We start from the raw sequence: 18,648 nt of genomic DNA, 5'->3' as shown, positions 1-18,648 counted from the left end.
AGACCCTTCTCCAGCTCTTCACAGTTCGCTTGGTTCTTGATTTCCCTAAATAACTTGGCATCATCCGCAAACATTTATATGGGGGAGTGTACAACGTCAGGCCCCGAGGTTGTATCCCACTGAGAGTTAGCCTTGGCAAAAGTGACCCTACGCTGCCTCTGGACAAGGGTGAGAAGTGGCTTCCTGCGTGCGCGGTGGCTGCGAAACTGCAGGTTGTAGTGGATTTCTCCCCTACAAATGCTGTTTGTCGCTGAGTAGCCGACCCCACCAATTCCCCAGTGTATGCCTCGTGGTCTAGGTCAACCAGCGCTGCCATACATCACGGAGCAGGGGTCAACTACTAAGCCACGCCTACCCCCCGCTATTTAAGACCTGACCTCGTGGTGACCTGCCTCTTTCTACCTACATCAACCAGCTAGCAACACCTCCTCCTCCTCCGCCGCTGCCTGGCGGCCCTCGCTCCTCCTCCGTCTGCCTGGCGGTCCTCGCTCCCGCCGGCGAGCATGGCGACCCACAAGCTGTCCTTCTCTGAGCATCCTCACCAACCAGCTCTCTCTACATCACGCTTGTAACCATGCTGCCTTCCCAGCACCAAGCTGCATTGTACATCCAATACAACATGTATACAGAGAGCACATTGTGAGTTTCCTTTCTCCATCCCATCCTGAGTGTGAACCAAACATCCTGAACCCCACAATTGGTGACCCCGGAGATTCGCACTCACACAGGATGGAGGAGAAACTGATCACGCTCCCAGTCTTCAAGCAACATGGAAGACTGGCTTATCCATACAGAAGCAGCTCTCATCGGCTCTACAACTACTGTCTCTACACCCCAGGTTAGACACCTTAGAGCGGCTCTGCTACTCTAAGCAGACAGTCGCTCCTCTTCCGACCCCAGCACACCCGTCCTGCCTCAGACGCCGCCCCCGGCCCAACAGTAACCCCTGCCGCCCCTGATGCGGTCTCTGTTCCTGAGTGCGGACCCACACACCCCTCTTTTCTCCCACAGGTACTCCCTGCTAATGTCCTGCACCCAGCTGTTGTCACGAGCCCTCATCCGCTTCTGCTGACGCAGCCCCTGCTTCTGACCCAGGCCCACACACCCCAGCAGGCGCATCTGACGACTCTGTACCTGCCATGAGGGAAGCACAACATTCATCGCCTCCACACACCCTTTTTCTCCCTCTCTTCTGCCACAGATAGTGTGTATCTAGACAGTTGTATCCAGCGACAGGCTCATCCATGCCATCGCCGTTGTCTCACATGAGGCATGCACCGCCCGCTCTGCCTCACATGTGCTAAGCAACCCTGCAGACAACAAGTCTCCTACACCGCCTGGAGGGAAGGGGGAGTAATGTAGTGGATTTCTCCCCTACAAACGCTGTTTGTCGCTGAGTAGCCGACCCCACCAATTCCCCAGTATATGCCTCGTGGTCTAGGTCAACCAGTGCCGCCATACATCACGGAGTGGGGGTCAACTACTAAGCCACGCCTACCCCCCGCTATTTAAGACCTGACCTCGTGGCGACCTCCCTCTTTCTACTTACACCAACCAGCTAGCAACAACTCCTCCTCCTCCTCCGCTGCTGCCTGGCGGCCCTCGCTCCTCCTCCGCCTGCCTGGCGGTCCTCGCTCCCGCCGGCGAGCATGGCGACCCACAAGCTGTCCTTCTCTGAGCATCTTCACCAATCAGCTCTCTCTACATCACGCTTGTAACCATGCTGCCTTCCCAGCACCAAGCTGCATTGTACATCCAATACAACATGTATATAGAGAGCACATTGTGAGTTTCCTTTCTCCATTCCATCCTGAGTGTGAACCAAACATCCTGAACCCCACAAGGTCGTCATGGTGCGGCGGTGAATGGTCCTTACAGAAACATCACCTAGAAGTTCAGGGTTTTTTCTTTCAATTCCCATGCTGACAGATGTGGATTAGCCTCAAGATGCCTCTTGAGAACCGTTAACGTGTGTTGGTAAGTTTTTCGAGCCTTCCCTGGCCGTCCGCTGTGCACTGGTATTACCAACCCGCCATCATCTTGAAATCATTGTCCAAATCTGAACTGATAGTTCACTCACACCAACAATTCTTGATACTGTATTTCCTTTACAGGTTTCTGGCCCTTATGCAGACTAATAATTGACACTATCTGCTCTTTTGTTAAATCTTTCCTCTTGCCCATTGTGGTAAAAAAAACAAAGAAACAACGGGCATTGTGGCAATAAATAAGGGCAATTTCTGGGGGTAAAATTCATAAATCTTCGTTCACAAAATTTATGGGGGCAACTGGTTAATGTTTTGATTGCTGGCTGACTTGTCATTGAGTCTCACTTCGCTGCCACACACAATTTCTGCCTCAGCCCCAGCTGGCTGGCGAGGAGAGGTGTGAGACACTTCAGCAAAGATCACTTCTCGTCAGCCACCTCAAGAATAATGCAATGGCGAGGCGTGTATACAGTACATCATATATTTTGCACAAGATAAAAATTTTAGTCCCATAGTGTAGTACATTTAAGTACACGTTTTTCAACTCGTATTTTTGGGTAGATATATGTAACTTTCTTCATATATTTTTACTCCTTTACATGCACACACCATCCTAAATACATAGTGAGAAAAGTAAAAAAAATAATTGTCCAAAGAACAAACCTGTTCTGTACTCAAATGTATTACATGATAAATAATCTTTTTTTAGGTCTAGTGAAAACTATACAGCAGCACGTTTATACAGGTTGTACCTCTCTAGTCCGGCATTCTGTGGTCCGGAACGATTTTAGTTTGTCCAATAGGTAGATAGGAAGCTTTTTTTTTTTTTTTATAACTTATCTGAATTATTATTATTATTACAGGAGTATTAAATTTTTGCCCCTCAGGCCCCAATGTGGGTCAGTGACCTATGCCCGGGTGGGCTAATCCCCGTAAAAAAAAACAACAAAGCCGCGGGAAATTAAGGTTTGTTTACATCCGGCAGTTCGGCTGCTCTCTCTCTCTCTCTGCTTGTCTATACAGAGTACAACATTTAACCCTTCAATATATATGAGCAGTAAATAAGTGTTGCTTTCATATTCTTATGTAAAGTAATGACGATATGTTTTCACGTGTGCGCACTTACATACGTGATCTCTCTTTTTTCTTTACCATTATCGTTAGCTACTTCTATTGTTCCATTTATTAACATTACTTAAAACAACCATATTAATTTTACTACAGCTACAACCAAGGTCTTATTTTCTTCAGTTTTATATGTAGAACCAGTCAGTCACTGGTTTTGTAATCAACGAAACCAATGCTGTGTCATTTCCTCACGTGTTTTAATGTTCTACGTATTATTAATGAATTGTATTGCTCATTTTGCACACATAAACATTAATTCAATAAAAAAGACATTCAGTAATAAACAATAATGAATCTTTTGTACATAAGAGAAATGACGCTGTTTACACGATTATGCACGTCGTCTGCACATTGGTGGGCCGTTCAAACCCGTCGAAATTCAAGTTTCCGCCCTCAAAATTTTTATTTATTTATTTTTTTTGTGTTCCAATAAAATACATTGAATTAAAAACTCGCGAAATTTGAGAAGCCACTATACGACATTTAACCCTTCAACATGTCTTCAAAGAGACCATGATGCAGAGAAAGTGGTGCTTGTGCTTCCAAGCATAGGTCACTATCTATCCAGGAAAAGGGTGAATTTCCATGGTCCGGCACCGGTCAGGTCCCGAGGTTGCCGGACTAGAGAGGTACAACCTGTATTCAAATTAATCACTATCTAGCAATGTAAGTTATATTCTCCCAAGTCAATTCATTGACATTTTATAAGCGAAAAACTAAACTCCTCTGTATGGCTGATAACGACGTCTGGGTTAGTAATCTCCCTGCTGGTTGGTCTTTACCTCACCCCACCCCCCCTGCCCTCAACCACCGACTCACCCATACCCTCGCCTCCTCAACCCTCCCCTACCTTGGGCAAGCAGAAGTTGCCAGTTGTTAATGTAAGTGTTAAGATGTATTTCCTATTGTTTCTCCTTTATTAACTTTTTTTCTTTATTAACGAGTAAGGTAAAAGAATACTTATTGTGACAGTTATATGATTTTCCCCCTAACCTGTACCATTTATATGCATTCTTATGGGAAAATTATGTTTATTTTACGCGTTTTTTTAATTATGTGGTGATTTTCAAGAACGTAACCCCCGCATAAAACGAGAGGTGGGTGTACAGGTAAAGGAAATTACGGTTTCTAGAATGAATGGCTCCCTGTCCCAGCCGCAAAAATGCTGGCAATTTTAAAACTATCCAGACATTGTTGGGTACATCCACGAATAATAGACACCGCGAAATAAATATCTGCAAACTTGGGGGGAGGGGGGGGGGGGCACCTCCCTGTACTGTACAGTTAGTTCCTCCCACAAATGCATCTATAAGGTTGTAAAATGGGTCTGGATCATTCTACCCAATAAAAAATACTGTTCCTACTACCGATGCAACCTGCATCGAGGGTGAGATTGTAATCGATGCTATTTGCGTTGAAAGACCACGAGGGGATGAGATTTCCGACAGAGGGTTAATTGCTGTAATATTTCATTTATGATTTTTGGTATTTTTTTTATATTCTGGGCAAACTAAACAACTGTGCCAGTGGTTAAACACTAAATAACTGCATTTGTATGATCTCATGTGAATAAAACAAACTACTGTACTTCAGTAATAAAAAAATTTCCCATTTATTGTCAAACAATTACAAGTTATCACATTGTAAACACTGTACTGAGAATTTCTCACATAAATGTCAACTTGTTACCTTGTTGGCCACATGTTGCAGAAACACAGTAGAGGAAAGCTTGTAATTTTTTGTGAAACCTAAGAAATGTCCTTACACTAAAATTATCTTGGCTAAGAGTAAAGCTGCTGTATATAATGAACTTTTTTTTTCATTTCTACAATATTTTATTGTAGAAATAAACCTTATCCTTTTAAGTTACTTAAAGTGACTACTGAATGTTGTACAGTATCTCAATGTTTTGGTACTGTATATAAACAACCAAAGACTAGTAGATCATGCATCATTCTCATCACACAGTCTCAATGTTTTATAGTGACTAAAATCCCAACCAGTTTTGAGGTGTAAACCAGAAACTTTTAGAAATGACAGATATGATAACTTTCATCATCTTGGCACTTCAGTGAATGCCAGGGTCCTCCTCATTTTTACTTTTCAGTAATCATGGACTTTATATACTCTCCCAATTTCTTGGCACTCTCACCATTGAGCTCCTCATACCCATCAATGTTTTGTTTACAACGCTGCAGCCAAGCAGAAATGTTGGGGTAGTCGTTGATGATGAACCCGGCTGCCTCGTAGCTGGAGACGTTGGCCACGAGGACGAGGTCGGCAACAGTTATGTGATCTGTCTCGGCAGCATACTTCTTGTGGCTCAAAAAGCCATTTAACCAACCCAGTGCCTCGTGGAACTTGTCTACGCTCTTCTGTTCTGGCTTTGGCAATTCTTTGGCCTTCACTGGTGCCTAAAAATGTAACAAAGGGAACTGCTGGTAAGTGGTATAATGATAAATTTAATTTTGAAAAATATCATTGATATCACAGTTATGTTCTTGACGTTCAATAATCTTTTGATCATGTACAGTAACATTGAGTAACCAAGAATGGAGTGTAGCAAGAGTTGTGAGCATAGATTTTAGAGGATAGTTTGCGAAAGAAATAAAAATGTCCAGAAAACTTGATAGTCTGACCATATGCCAATTGACTGTTGACCTAGAACATTCCAAGTTATCATTAACTGTCACCTGTACTGCTTGGTAAAATGATCTCGGTTATCTCTTCAGATTTTACAGGTAATAATGGGTGTCTACACAAGCTTCAGCATCTTGGATGGGGTCAATTTACATCGCACATCTTTTAAAATGTATAATGGTGTAAATATAAGAGAAATAAATAGGAATAATAATAATTACTTACGAATAAAACACACCTGTAAGCTAATGAAAATACAATTCAACGACTTACACTTACTGTGACATTTATTTAAGACAGTGAATTACACAATAAGCAAATACTTGTTTAAGTATAGAAATTCTGTACAATAATATGGACATAAAAAGAATGCATTTTATAATTAAAATCAAACTTAAAGTACAATGATGATACAGGAAGATGGCAGAGTAATGCGCACTAGTTCAATGGTTGTACTGCAGCTTGCAAAGTAATAAGACAATTCAGATTTTTAATATTCAGTAATATGTTGTCTCCCACGAATCTTCAAAGGCTTCTGCTCTCTCGCCCTAACACAGTCACCTGGCCATGAAATGTGATAGTCCTACAGCCAGATTCTAAAGTGGTAACAACAGTAAAGGACTAATCTAAAGCAAGTTAATATTACTGTATGTTGTATGACCACCAAGACATCAGTGTGTTGTATGACCATCAAGACATTAGTATGTTTGTTAAAATTATCTGTGCAGGTATTACAGTATTACTAGCTCCCTGTTCTACTGCCTTCAAGTGAACAACAAAGCATTTCTTTTTGTTTTCTACAGTTCCTGAATTGACAACATTGAATGAAAGGTCATTCCAGGGGCCCACAGCTCAAAGTATAAAGGAGTACAGTTTACTGATTGAGGTCTTGGCTTGTAGAGGCTGACTCAAGTTCAGTTCTTGCAAACACATAATGCTCCAGGAACTTGCACTCACTCCACTAAGTTAACTTAATCTACGGTGATACTCACAATCATAGCAGTCCAGCAGGCTGCCAGAGTGCCTATATCAAAGTGAAGAAGGGCATCCACCTTGGCTCTGGCTTTAGGCTCCTTTGGGTAGAGGGAGTCATCCTTCCCGTACTGAGAGATGAGGTACGTGCAGATGGGCCGACTGAAAGGAAAGAAACTCATTATTCCTACACTGGCTGAGACACCTTTGTAGTTTAAGAATATAAGGTGGCTACTGGCTACTGTACTTTACTTTAAGTCCATGTGCTGGAAAAAGAAGAAATAGACAAGCAGAGTACTGAAGGAATAGAGGATATGGAGACAAACAATGAAGGGTCTTCATACTATAGTTAGTTGATTTCTTGTTTTACTATTTTTAGTTCAGTATATTATTTTATCATTAGCATTATTACTGCTATCAGTGTCATATTTGTAGTTATCATCTTACTTATTTGTCTTTATTATTGAAAGTTGGATAAAATAGAATACTGTACAGTACAGTTCAGGTATTGGTGATTTAAAGTTTAACCAGACTAGAATTACAGGTAAATCTTCTGACCTTTCCCAGAGCACAAGGTCACCATCAACCAAGGTGGGGACACTGTGTTGAGGATTGATGGCCACAAACTCTGGCTTGAGCTGCTCCTTGGCGAACAGGTTTACTGTCTTGAGGTTGAGTTCAACCCCAACTGCCCTAGCAGTGAGCAGTACAGAGCGGCAGTACGGTGAGAGGTTGAGGTAGTACAAGTCAATGGGCATCTTGGATCTAGTGCAGGTAAGGACATGAAAATTATTAATTAGGGTAAAGGTAGAAACAACATGGAATTGAACCTAAGTTTTTTTTTTAGATACTACTGTATTTGAATGATGCTAAATACGAAAATGGAAACGAGACTGCACAGAACCTAATAGAACCAACCTCACCAATGAAACCTAACTTTCCATACCTAACTTCCTAGCCCCAGCACATTAGGCAGAAAGAACTTACTTTGATGTCTGGAAGCAACTATCTTGAAGCAGCATGGTGTAATTTCACAGTTTTTGTGAATGCGAGATTGTGATCAGTTTTTGCACTGAAACACATACAGGTTGTATTTCTTTTTCACTGTCAGTACTCTGCAGCATTTTGAACATTTGCGCGTCCTGCCAACTAGTCGATGTTGAGAGATGAACTCTTGGAGATTGTCTTCATCCTCCACAAGCACAGATAACTCACTATGATATGATACCGAACATGACTTAATAAGGACACCATTGAAAAACAATGTGGCTTGAGGTGAACAATAGTACAGTATACTGTACAAACATACAGTTCATTTAGAATTCAATGCTACTCAAAAGGTATTGGAAATTAATCTATTCCAACAATATGATCCTCATTAATGATAAAATAAATATGTTTAAGAACTTATTGTGTGGAAATAAAAAATAAGATGGGATGTGCATAGGTTATAGACACACGACTCTGGATAGCGCAGGTTAAAATTAAAAAAGGCATTCAAGCCTTTAATAAAGGTAGTGAATCCCAAATAAGACAGTCCATTATTTAATGATAATTTAAGCAAGACCGGAATCAGAATTTATTTGTTTACAATGGGACGACAACAGGCCAGAAATTTTGAGTGGAAAATTTATGGTAAAAATTAAATTTCTTCGCGTAAAAAGCATGTAGAGACTTGATTCAAGTGTCCTTTGATCAGTTTTATGCCATGTTTTTACCTAACAATTTCCCCCAACCTTCAAAGTGATTTATGATTGTAGATAGAGAAAAAGGAACAAAAATATTTATAATGAAAATAAAAAGTTGTATTGATTTTATTACTTAATATCATACAAAGCATAATGGGAAAATATGAAGACAAAAATCTATAAAAGTGTTCTGGTGCTTAGTAACCGCCTGCTCTGTCTTTACCTAATTTAGATATACAGTACATAGATATTTATTCAGTACAGTGACCCCTCGTTTAACGAACACCTCGGTTAACGTAATTTCGATTAACGAACTGCCTTCCATAAGGATCTTCAATTCGGTTAACGAAAAAAAATTCGCTTAACGAACTTCTTACGAACCGACCTCAACATGTTTTCGCTTGCACTGACAGGGCAACCAGCTTTAGTATCAGTCCGCCAATACATTAATCGGTTCTAGGGCTTAAATTCCTTACTATTTTTGTAAATATCAAGAAGTTTATACTATTCAATAATTTTAAAAGTTTAATATTCAATTTTTTAGTCATTTTAACAATTATTGAACAAAATTGAAGGTAAAGTGACTAGTTTAATGCGCGGCATCCAGCCTCTTAACACAGCAAACAGGCGTCAGTCTCTCTCTGTTTTCACTGGAGGTAACATCTTGCTTGAGACTCTCTTCAACTAAACGCTTTTTTTCTGTGTTTCCAAGCAAATTATTGGTCATTTTGAAATATATTTTATATATTGACAATATATAATGCAGTGCAGCGTTGATTTAAAGAAAATAATCTTGAATTAAACCAGAGAGCTAAAATTTTATGGGTGAAATGGCACCATGGGGTGACTTCTCTTCCACCCCAATGCCTTCTCTTCTTCCTTCTCCTCCACCCCCATTCTAAATCCCATCATCATCATCATCATCCAGGAGCCTTCTACATACACACCTCAAAGTAAGTGAACTTTTCTACCATTTTTGTTGAATTTAGGAAATTTTCGGTGAGCTGGAACCAATTACCCAAAAACCCATTGAAACAATGGTTTCGGTTAACGAACGTTTCGGTTAACGAACGACCTTCTGGAACGGATTGAGTTCGTTAACCGAGGGGCCACTGTATAATCATCCTTGAAATTTACAATTGGTTCAGCATGTACAATACTGTACTTTAGATAATGCAGGTACTGTACTGTACCAGTGTACAGTACAGGTAAACCTTGAGATACGATATCCTGATCACCGATATTCCGCTTTAATGATGGTCATAAATGAAGACCGTCTCGCTACATACGATCAAAATACAGTAATTCGCTTTAATATCCATTGGATAGCCATCGATATCCATTGGTTGGAATTCTTTTTTTTATATCTGTAGTGCATACTATGGGTTGTATGTACTGTACTCAAATTAATCGCTGTCTTACAAGGATTCCAGCAATGCAAATTATATTTTTCTATGTCAAGTCAGTGACATTTTATAAAGAAACAATATTTAACCCTATGTACGACACATCACTACGGTACCTTCACTTGTAAGCCTACCCACGCGCCACAACACGACCAACCTTCACACTACAGCCCTGTGCTTGGTTCTTTGTTGATTATTAACTCGCCATCACATGGCTCCACGATTATTGGCCAGCATCATACATTGTACAATATTTATCTTTTTTCTTATATAGTGAAAGGACAGCACTAACATTTAGAATGAACTGTGTTATGGTGACTGTGAAGTGACATTTTCCGTGTTTTTGTGAGTGTAAGGTGCGTCAACACTGTTGTTTTGAAATGTGAGCAGTGTTGGTCACTATCAATGTTTTTGTTATCATCATTCACTCTGCTTTTGTGACAAGTGCTTTTGCTCTGTTTTTGTGACTGAAGTGAGCAATGTAACTCTGAATATGTCTGGGAAGCAGAGTTGTAAAGTAACTAAATAAAAACACTTCATTGCTGTACTCAAATAAAAATTTTGGGTACTGTATTTACTTTTTAAAAAGTACACTGTACTCAAATTTTTAGTACTTTTCCTGAAGTATGCCTTTCTAATACTTTTACTCCAATACAATTGAAAAACAAAAATCGTTACTCGTTGCATGCAAATTAATATATTTTTTAATTTAGTTAATTATTAACCATAGTAAAACACTTGTGTGGGTGGAGGGTATGGTATGAGTGGAGTCGTGAAGGGTACGGTGTGGGGAGACACCAGGCGGTCACATACCTAGAGGTCTCGTGAGGTGAGGTGATATTAAGTCAGTTGGCAGTGACCATGACAGCAGACTTTCCCTCTGATTTTCTTGTGTCCATTAGCACCTTGACCACCCACCTCACCTGGCCTACTCTCTTATCTCCCCCCTCTCTTCTTCCCCACCTTTCCTTCAGAAGGCTAGTCTTTCCATTAAGCATCAGTTGCTCTTTGCATATACAGCTCTTCCCCAACTTACGACCTACTCAATTTACGACCACCCGGACACACAACCGCCTCAGTCGTATCAAAATGTTGTCAAATTACGTATTTTCGAGTCCCAACGTCAGTGATTGCGCTGTGTACTGACAAAATTTTCGTTTGTAATTCACTTTAAAATGGTTGGCAAGCTTAAAAGTGAGAGTTTTGTGGTGCTGAGAAGAAAAAGAGACACCCATTTTAGATTTTTTTATGTATTATTTAAACACTTTCAACTTACGACCTGGATTTGGGTCCCTAACCCCGTCGTAAGTTGGGTAGGAGCTGTACTGTACCTGTACCTAAAATGAATTTCAAAGAGGTTGTGATTCTAAAGTGAATTACATAATTCCATCTTAGATTTAAACTCTGTCTCTATACATACAGTATGTGTGAGACTGAGTGTATCAAAAATTCTGCCTAAATACCAGTAACTAAGCACCACTGACCCCCCCCCCCCGCTAGATGTTATGTGATGTAAAAAATTCAGCCATTCATCAATTAGAATAAAAAAGTGACGTCACCACAGCCACACCCCAATTAGAGGAACAGTTCACGGTGAGTCTTAGACTCTGTCACTATGGAGGCAACAGTCATCCACAAATTCCTCAACTGAAGGAGCTTGATAGCTACTTGGCATGTCCAGGAGATGGAATGGAGCTACTGAGGTCTTCCCCAACATTATGTGACTTACCTATCAAGCTTAGCACCCCACTACCTGTATCTGCTGCTTGTGAGCATTTGTTTAGTCTTGCTGGGCTTATTATTTATTACTTAATTAATTTATTACACCCCAGGAGGCGACAAGCCTTGTCACAAGACCATGCGGTCAGACACTAATACAGTGGTACTTGTGTCTCGCAGGACACGCTATGACTTGTGATATGGAGACAATATTGATTTGATTTAAGGACAATGGGAGTTAGCACCCACGAAAGCGTAGGTAGCGTACAATAATTAAACCTAAATTATTATGAATAAGTAGGTTGTGACAGTGGTTAGTGACTCCCTGTGGTAGGAGGTTCCTGACGGTGGGACAGTCAAGACAATACAGTAGTGTTGAAGGGTGTTGACATTGGGACATTTAGAGAGTTTACAGGAAGAGAAGTGTGGGTCATCCCCCACCTCAGATACATGCCATGCGAGTTCTACCTTCAAGAATGGCGATCGTCACTCCGCGAACAACTATAGACCGGTGAGCCTGACCAGCAAAATATGTATAGTACTTGAGAATATTATCAGAGATGCCGCGATGGAACATCTACTACGAAACAACCTTGTAAAGGTTTTCCAACACGGTTTTATACCTGCTTAACACAATTGCTCAAGGTATTGGATATTTAGACCCATATTATGGAGAGGGGTGGTAATATCGACAATGTATACCTAGATTTTGCCAAGGCTTTTGACAGTGTACCCCATGAAAGGCTGAAAATCAAACTGGAAGAGTACGGAATTCGGGGAAATGTCCTAGCGTGGATATAAGACTTTCTACATGACCGCAAGCAGTGTGTGGTGATTAATGGCACGATATCATCATCTGTACCTGTCACAAGTGGGGTACCACAGGGCAGTGTATTGGGCCCGCTGTTGTTTGTTTGTTTCATAAATGACATGCCTGACGTTGTACACTGCTCCATACAAATGGTTGCCGATGACGCCAAATTATTTCTGGAAATCGAGAACCAAGCGGACTGTGAAGAGCTGCGGAAGGATCTCTGTGAGCTCCAAGAATGGTCGAAGAAATGGCTGCTGAGATTCAATGTCACGAAGAGTAAGAGGATGCACCTGGGGCGTACCAACGGTAAGGAGGCGTATCATATGTCTCAATGGGGTGAAGAAACTGCACTATTTGAGATTGAATGTGAGAAGGACCTACTGTAGGTGTGTATGTTGACAATGAGCTGAAGTTTTTGGGCCATCGTTAGAAGAAGGTAAATCAGGCAAATAAATTATTGGGTCTTATAAGGTCGTTCAGATATCTAGATGGTCCGTCCCTTGTAACGATCTTCAAGAGTGAAGTGCTTACCCATCTGGAGTACTGTCACCCCGCCTGGTCCCCGAGATATGTAGGGACTGTCAGTTAAATGTTCAAAGGAGGGCCACCAGACTGGTGCCTGCACTTCGGCACCTCAACTACCCTGAGAGATTGGACCGCCTCAACTTGCCTAGTTTATACTACAGACGGGCAAGGGGCGACCTAATTGAGGTGTATAAGCATCTCAGGGGGTACTACTCAGTCGAGTGTCCTTACTTGGAGCTGGCGGATGCTCGCCCCACAAGGGGTCACAGCTCAAGATTGAAGAAGGCGCAAGTCCAGAAAACTGTGAGGGCAAACTTTTTCGGAGTGAGAGTCACGAAATCTTGGAACAATCTGCCAGAAAATGTTGTGATGGCACAGAGTGTGAGTTCTTTCAAGACCAGACTTGACCAACACTGGAGCAGGTTGAGGTACATTCAGGAGCCGGTGCATGCCCAGTACCTGCCAACAGTGCATAACAGAGAGCCAGTACTGTACATAACTAGTACTTGGCAACAGTGCGTGACAGTGATGTGACCGATCGCCCAAGCGGCTAACGAGCCGATCATTGGTGAAGAGGATAAAAAAAAAGGTCTGTATCCTAACCTAATGCAAGGAGAGACAACATTATGTCCACGTCGACGATATTTGTGCAGATAAGGAAGAAAGTGATCATAATGTTGGATGGATATACTCTAAGCCCGTTCACTATCCCTGCGATGGATTTTAGGGAGAAGAGCGGGGCTGAACATATTCTCTTTCGGTAGGTCATGCTGGTGCATATATTTAGGCCTAAAAGATCCTAATTGGACAGCCATATTTTTTAAAATCAGTTACTGATTAATCTCAATAGAAAGATTTGCAAATAAACATGTGTAATGTAATGCAATGTGTCATTTATATTTATCTTTATTTAACTTTTCCTCTTTATTTACTGTGGATTTTTTTTAATATTTGAGACAATTTTGCTGTCAGTTTTTACTTTCAGTACTTGAGTACTTTATGAGAGATACTCTTTACTTCTACGGTACTTGAGTACATTGAACTTTGGATACTTTTACTTGATGTAACAATACTTTTTACTTAAGTAACAAAGTCTGATACTTTTTACAATTCTGTTGGGAAGGTCAAGGCATCCAAGAGAACTGTCTCTCTGGGGTGAAGCTTGACATTGTTAAGCAGCAAGAGACTCCCAGAGGCTGTGCGGGAGTCAGCATGGCATCTCCACTCCACCTACAAGACCCCCTTAGTCTCGAAGGGGACATGTGATGATGACCAGGCTTATTCTTCACGAGGTGGTGAGTGTTGTTTAATTGTCTTGTAGTACTGTAGGAATTTTGTCGGTGACATGTGCGTTTGGGGACTGGCTGGGAACATATCCCATTGAACCCCATGTTATAATGTTCTCTATCTAATATAATTCACCAAGCAATGGGTTTTCAGGAACCTAGCTCCACCGTATCTCGAGGTTTACCTGTACAAAGAGCCATGCAGGTACTGTATACGAAAATTTTACCAGTACAGTACCTCAACAGTGTGGGTATATAAGCAATGGTTAACAGTAAGCTAATACTGTATGTGTATTATTTTAGTTTCGGTCATCCGGGGAATATTAGGAATTTAACCCCACCAGAAAGAGGGGGGGGGGGGTCTGGTTTGGTTAGATATAGTTCCTGGGTTCTGTGGCTCTTAGATTAGGTTGGATATCTAAATGCAGGGATGAACAAAACTCAAATTTACCCCAATATGACCTCAGGCAACTAACAAAGTTATCACATGCTTATTTCCTGAACCTCTGATGAATACAATAATGAGAAGGTAAGGTCAAGCAAAGTTACTGCCATTACCGTACTGTATACAACTCTTTACCAATATTTAAAAAAAAATGATGGGTGCAGTAAGTGCTATCTGGAGAAATTGGATCACCTGAAAAATCTCCATCCCAGCTTATTTCACCTAAATATTAAGGTTAATATTTGTTTAATGGCTGAAGCAAAATTTTCATATCTGGTTATTCTAGGATTATAAAAAATAAAGAAATAAATAGGTTTCAACAGTGATTTTGAAGTTGAAATTGTTATGAGAATAGGCTTTTTTTGGTGTACTGTACAGTATTTAGGTGTGTTTTATTCAAATCTGACCTTCATTTCTTGTGCAAATGAGTGAATTTTGTAAAAAAATAAAATAAAAAATAAATAAATAAAAATAAATTAAAAAATTTGCTCATATGCCCCAAAAATGAAGGTCAGATTTGAGTAAAACACCTAAAAAAAAAAAACATTATCATAACAAAAAAGAGCCTTGGCCATTAAATGAATATTTACCAAGGTTATCTACCCTAATACTATTTGGGGGGAATGAGGTTAGATTAGTGCTAAGGTGGTTAATCTTTAGGTAAATTAAGCGGTAAAATTATTGTTTCGTTCATGCACCTTTTTGAAAATAGGTCAGAATCGTTCAAAACACATAAAAAACCAATGGAAAACACAATTTCAACCTAACATAACCTATCCTAACCTAAACCTTTCTCGGAGGGTGGTAACTTAAAATTCACTGGATGATCGAAATGATAAGGTAAATAAATATTTAGTAGTTGCCAACACCTAACTGACTTTTGAAAATGAGTTTTTAAAGTGTAAATCATCATGTTAAATATAAATATTACTTTCATCGTCATTGGAAATTTGCTGTTGATAAAAATAAAATGTGAAAGGGCAAAATAATGCAAAAACCTGAAAAAACCTAACCTAACCCCTAGTGTGTAAGAAACTTACCTTAAGTAAGAAATACAGGAGGATAGAGAGATGCACACAGAAAATCTACTCTAACTGGATCATTTTCTCTTCGTCAGTGCCTGTTTCTTCCCACAGTACCATGCATGGTGATCTACACGTTACTGACACTGAATTACATCTCAGACACTTTACAGATGATACAACAACACCGCGGGCCCTAAAAATGTCAGCTGCTGCTTCATTGTCTAAAACCTGCTGAATAATGCGCCAGGCAGCCAATGTACAACCTTTGCACACAGATGCCATCTTCCAACTGCCCGAGAATCGAGACTTGCGCTGATTGGCACAAGAGTATTACGTCACATCGGCACTCACAATGATTGATGAGGACGACTATGATGTCACATCAACATTCACACTGATTGGCTGAATATTATAAAATAAAAGTTAAAATAACTTGAAAACTATAAATTTCTGACAGGAACATTATAGAATAAATTATTTTTAATTTTATTCTCTCTCCCTATACAATATATGACTCAATATTCAGTTAGGTGTTGGCAACTACTAAATATTAACCGAATTCTCTGCTTTAGTATGGTAATAACAGTTACTGTATATGCTTTCGGGACAATTAATGATCTAACGCTTAAAATTGTGGTGTGTAATTACTAAGGGGTGCTACTATAGCATGCAGTCTACAAAGACATAAGAACATAAGAAAATAAGGAGTCTGCAATAGGCCGGTTGGTCTGTGCATGGCAGCTCCTGTCGAGAGTTACTATCACTCTATCATCCATGAATCTATCCAGCCTCCTTTTGAAACTTTCCAGCGTTCCAGCACTTACTACAAAGTTGCTAAGCTTGTTCCACTCGTCCACCACCCTTTAGTCTAGTCTAATCTAACTTTACCTAACCTAATCTTGATGGCCTGATCTGACATAACCTAACCTAAATATCTTGTAGACTACATGCTATAGTAGCACCTACATACTTAGGAATGGTGGCTTAACATTAGGAGGATGATAGGTTAACCCTTGTCAATGATACACTAGCTAATACCATTAAGATACTTTAGAATGATGACATGATGACAAATTTTTTATCCCTTTAATAACACCGAAACAGTGGGAAACATTTTGAGTGGTTCATTATAGCCAAAAGCAATTATAGAAACCATATCAACATATATTTTGAGATAATTAAATACGCATACACACTAAAAACAAAACTACCTACATAAATAAAAATAAAGTAAAAAGTAAAAATAAAGTATATACTGTAGTAACTTTCATCACAACTATTTCCTAGATTTGTTTTTCCTCTTTAAACTATTAACCTCCACCTTCCCTTTGATAATAAATAAAGTATTTCGTCCTCATTGAGTAACTTGACTGACAGTGCACTGATTTTGTTGTCCAGAATTAATTAAAGAGGTATGGGAGGAGGTGCCACAAGGGGCGGTCCGACTAATTACCCAAATGTAGCCGCAATGAAGTCAAATAATGGTCCTACATGAATAAATCGGACTGCTAATCACTTCTCGACTAGTATTTGGTGTCAGAAAGTCACAAAAAATTGGAAAACTTACTTTAATCTGAGTTAATAGATCACGTGCATGTACCGAGGGAGCGAGTAATTACCCAAATGTAGCAAAATGTAGCCGCAATGAAGTCAAATAATGGTCCTACATGAATAAATCGGACTACTAATCACTTCTCGACTAGTATTTGGTGTCACAAAGTCACAAAAAATTGGAAAACTTACTTTAATCCGAGTTAATAGAACGCGTGCATGTACCGAGGGAGCGAGTAATTACCCAAATGTAGCCGCAATGAAGTCAAATGATGGTCGTACAAGCGTAAATCGGGCTGTGAATCACTTCTCGATTATTATTTGGTGTCATAAAGTCACAAAAAATTGGTAAACTTAATTTAATCTGTGTTGTGTTAGGTACATGCACTTGATCTATTAACTCAGATTAAATTAAGTTTACCAATTTTTTGTGACTTCGTGACACCAAATACCAGTCGAGAAGTGATTGGCAGTCCGATTTATTCATGTAGGACCATTATTTGACTTCATTGCGGGTACATTTGGGTAATTACTCGCTCCCTCGGTACATGCACGCGATCTATTAACTCAAATTAAATTACGTTTTCCATTTTTTTTTTTACTTTGTGACACCAAATACTAGTCGAGAAATGATTAGTAACCCGATTTATTCATGTAGAACCATTATTTGACTTCATTGCGGGTACATTTGGGTAATTAGTCAGACCCCACAAGGGGGATTCTTCCAAGACCTGTTGAATATAATGTAATAAGACAGCCAACCAAACCCGTCCTAACCAATTCACAAACTATCTTAATAAGATTGTTAGGTTAGGTTTAGTTCGTCTGCTGTATGATAAATAATGATATTAGTGTTTTAGCAAATAGCAATTTACTTGGGTGGTGGGTTCCCAACATTTGTGGGCGCCATGCACAGGTTGCTGCCGGCGACTACCACAACTTCCTTTATTTACCATAACACTCAAGTTAACCACGTGAATTACTATTAGTTTGTATTACGTGGGTTACTTACAAATACTTACCAAGTTATCGTAGCGAATCTGGCTTCTATAATTCTACGGGGAGCGACAGACACCCACACTCAACTAACTCAAGCAATGCAGCTGCCACTGAGTTAACTGACAATGTGTGTGTCAACGTGACTGGTAGGAAGTTGGAACTGTTTTATCTCTTTTTTCTCTATGTGATTCATTGAACAATACATTCTGGTCATTGTTTCTTATTTTTATAATTTCCACGCAAATGTTTGTGAATAAAGTAAGTTATCTCGACTGTGTTCTATCTTACTTCATGGTGAGTATTATACTTTAAAGTTTATGCTAAGTCATGCTTTCGAAACCCAGAATGTTGGAACTTTGTGTTACTTTCACTTTTATCTTCTTCACCACTGATCGGCTCTTTAGCCGCTAGGGCGATCGGTCACGTTTCTGTTGGCAAGAAGGAACGGGGACGGTGTACATG

At 40.0% G+C, this 18,648-nt stretch overlaps 1 protein-coding gene across 2 annotated transcripts; it reads right to left on the bottom strand.

The window, feature by feature from the left end:
* Positions 1 to 4,699: 4,699 nt before the first annotated feature.
* On the bottom strand, positions 4,700 to 18,365 carry LOC121871517 (glutathione S-transferase 1-like). 2 transcript variants are annotated; one of them, XM_042373928.1, is made up of 5 exons: positions 18,210 to 18,340; positions 7,716 to 7,942; positions 7,287 to 7,493; positions 6,749 to 6,890; positions 4,700 to 5,530 (listed from the first exon to the last, which is right to left on the bottom strand). In XM_042373928.1, the coding sequence occupies exons 2-5, from the start codon at positions 7,748 to 7,750 to the stop codon at positions 5,213 to 5,215; spliced, it is 702 nt and encodes a 233-aa protein (XP_042229862.1). In that variant the 5' UTR covers positions 7,751 to 7,942; positions 18,210 to 18,340; the 3' UTR covers positions 4,700 to 5,212. The 2 variants fall into 2 exon arrangements, with proteins under 2 accessions (XP_042229862.1, XP_042229863.1); XM_042373929.1 differs by lacking the exon at positions 7,716 to 7,942 and having other exon boundaries at positions 18,210 to 18,365.
* Between the last annotated feature and the right edge of the window lie 283 nt (positions 18,366 to 18,648).

The sequence above is a fragment of the Homarus americanus genome, unplaced genomic scaffold, assembly GCF_018991925.1.
Source record: "Homarus americanus isolate GMGI-L3 unplaced genomic scaffold, GMGI_Hamer_2.0 scaffold45698, whole genome shotgun sequence".
Taxonomy (NCBI): domain Eukaryota; kingdom Metazoa; phylum Arthropoda; class Malacostraca; order Decapoda; family Nephropidae; genus Homarus; species Homarus americanus.
The sequence above is the reverse complement of the archived record's forward strand: the minus strand, read 5'-3'. Positions and strand labels throughout refer to the sequence as shown.

Excerpts from the sequence above, each read along its gene's own strand:
- LOC121871517 (XM_042373928.1), bottom strand. The coding sequence starts at position 7,750 with ATGCTGCTTCAAGATAGTTGCTTCCAGACATCAAA. Across the intron at positions 6,891-7,286 it reads GACCTTGTGCTCTGGGAAAG|TCGGCCCATCTGCACGTACC; the intron begins GTCAGAAGATTT and ends CTTTCCTTTCAG. Across the intron at positions 5,531-6,748 it reads CCTGCTGGACTGCTATGATT|GCACCAGTGAAGGCCAAAGA; the intron begins GTGAGTATCACC and ends TTACATTTTTAG.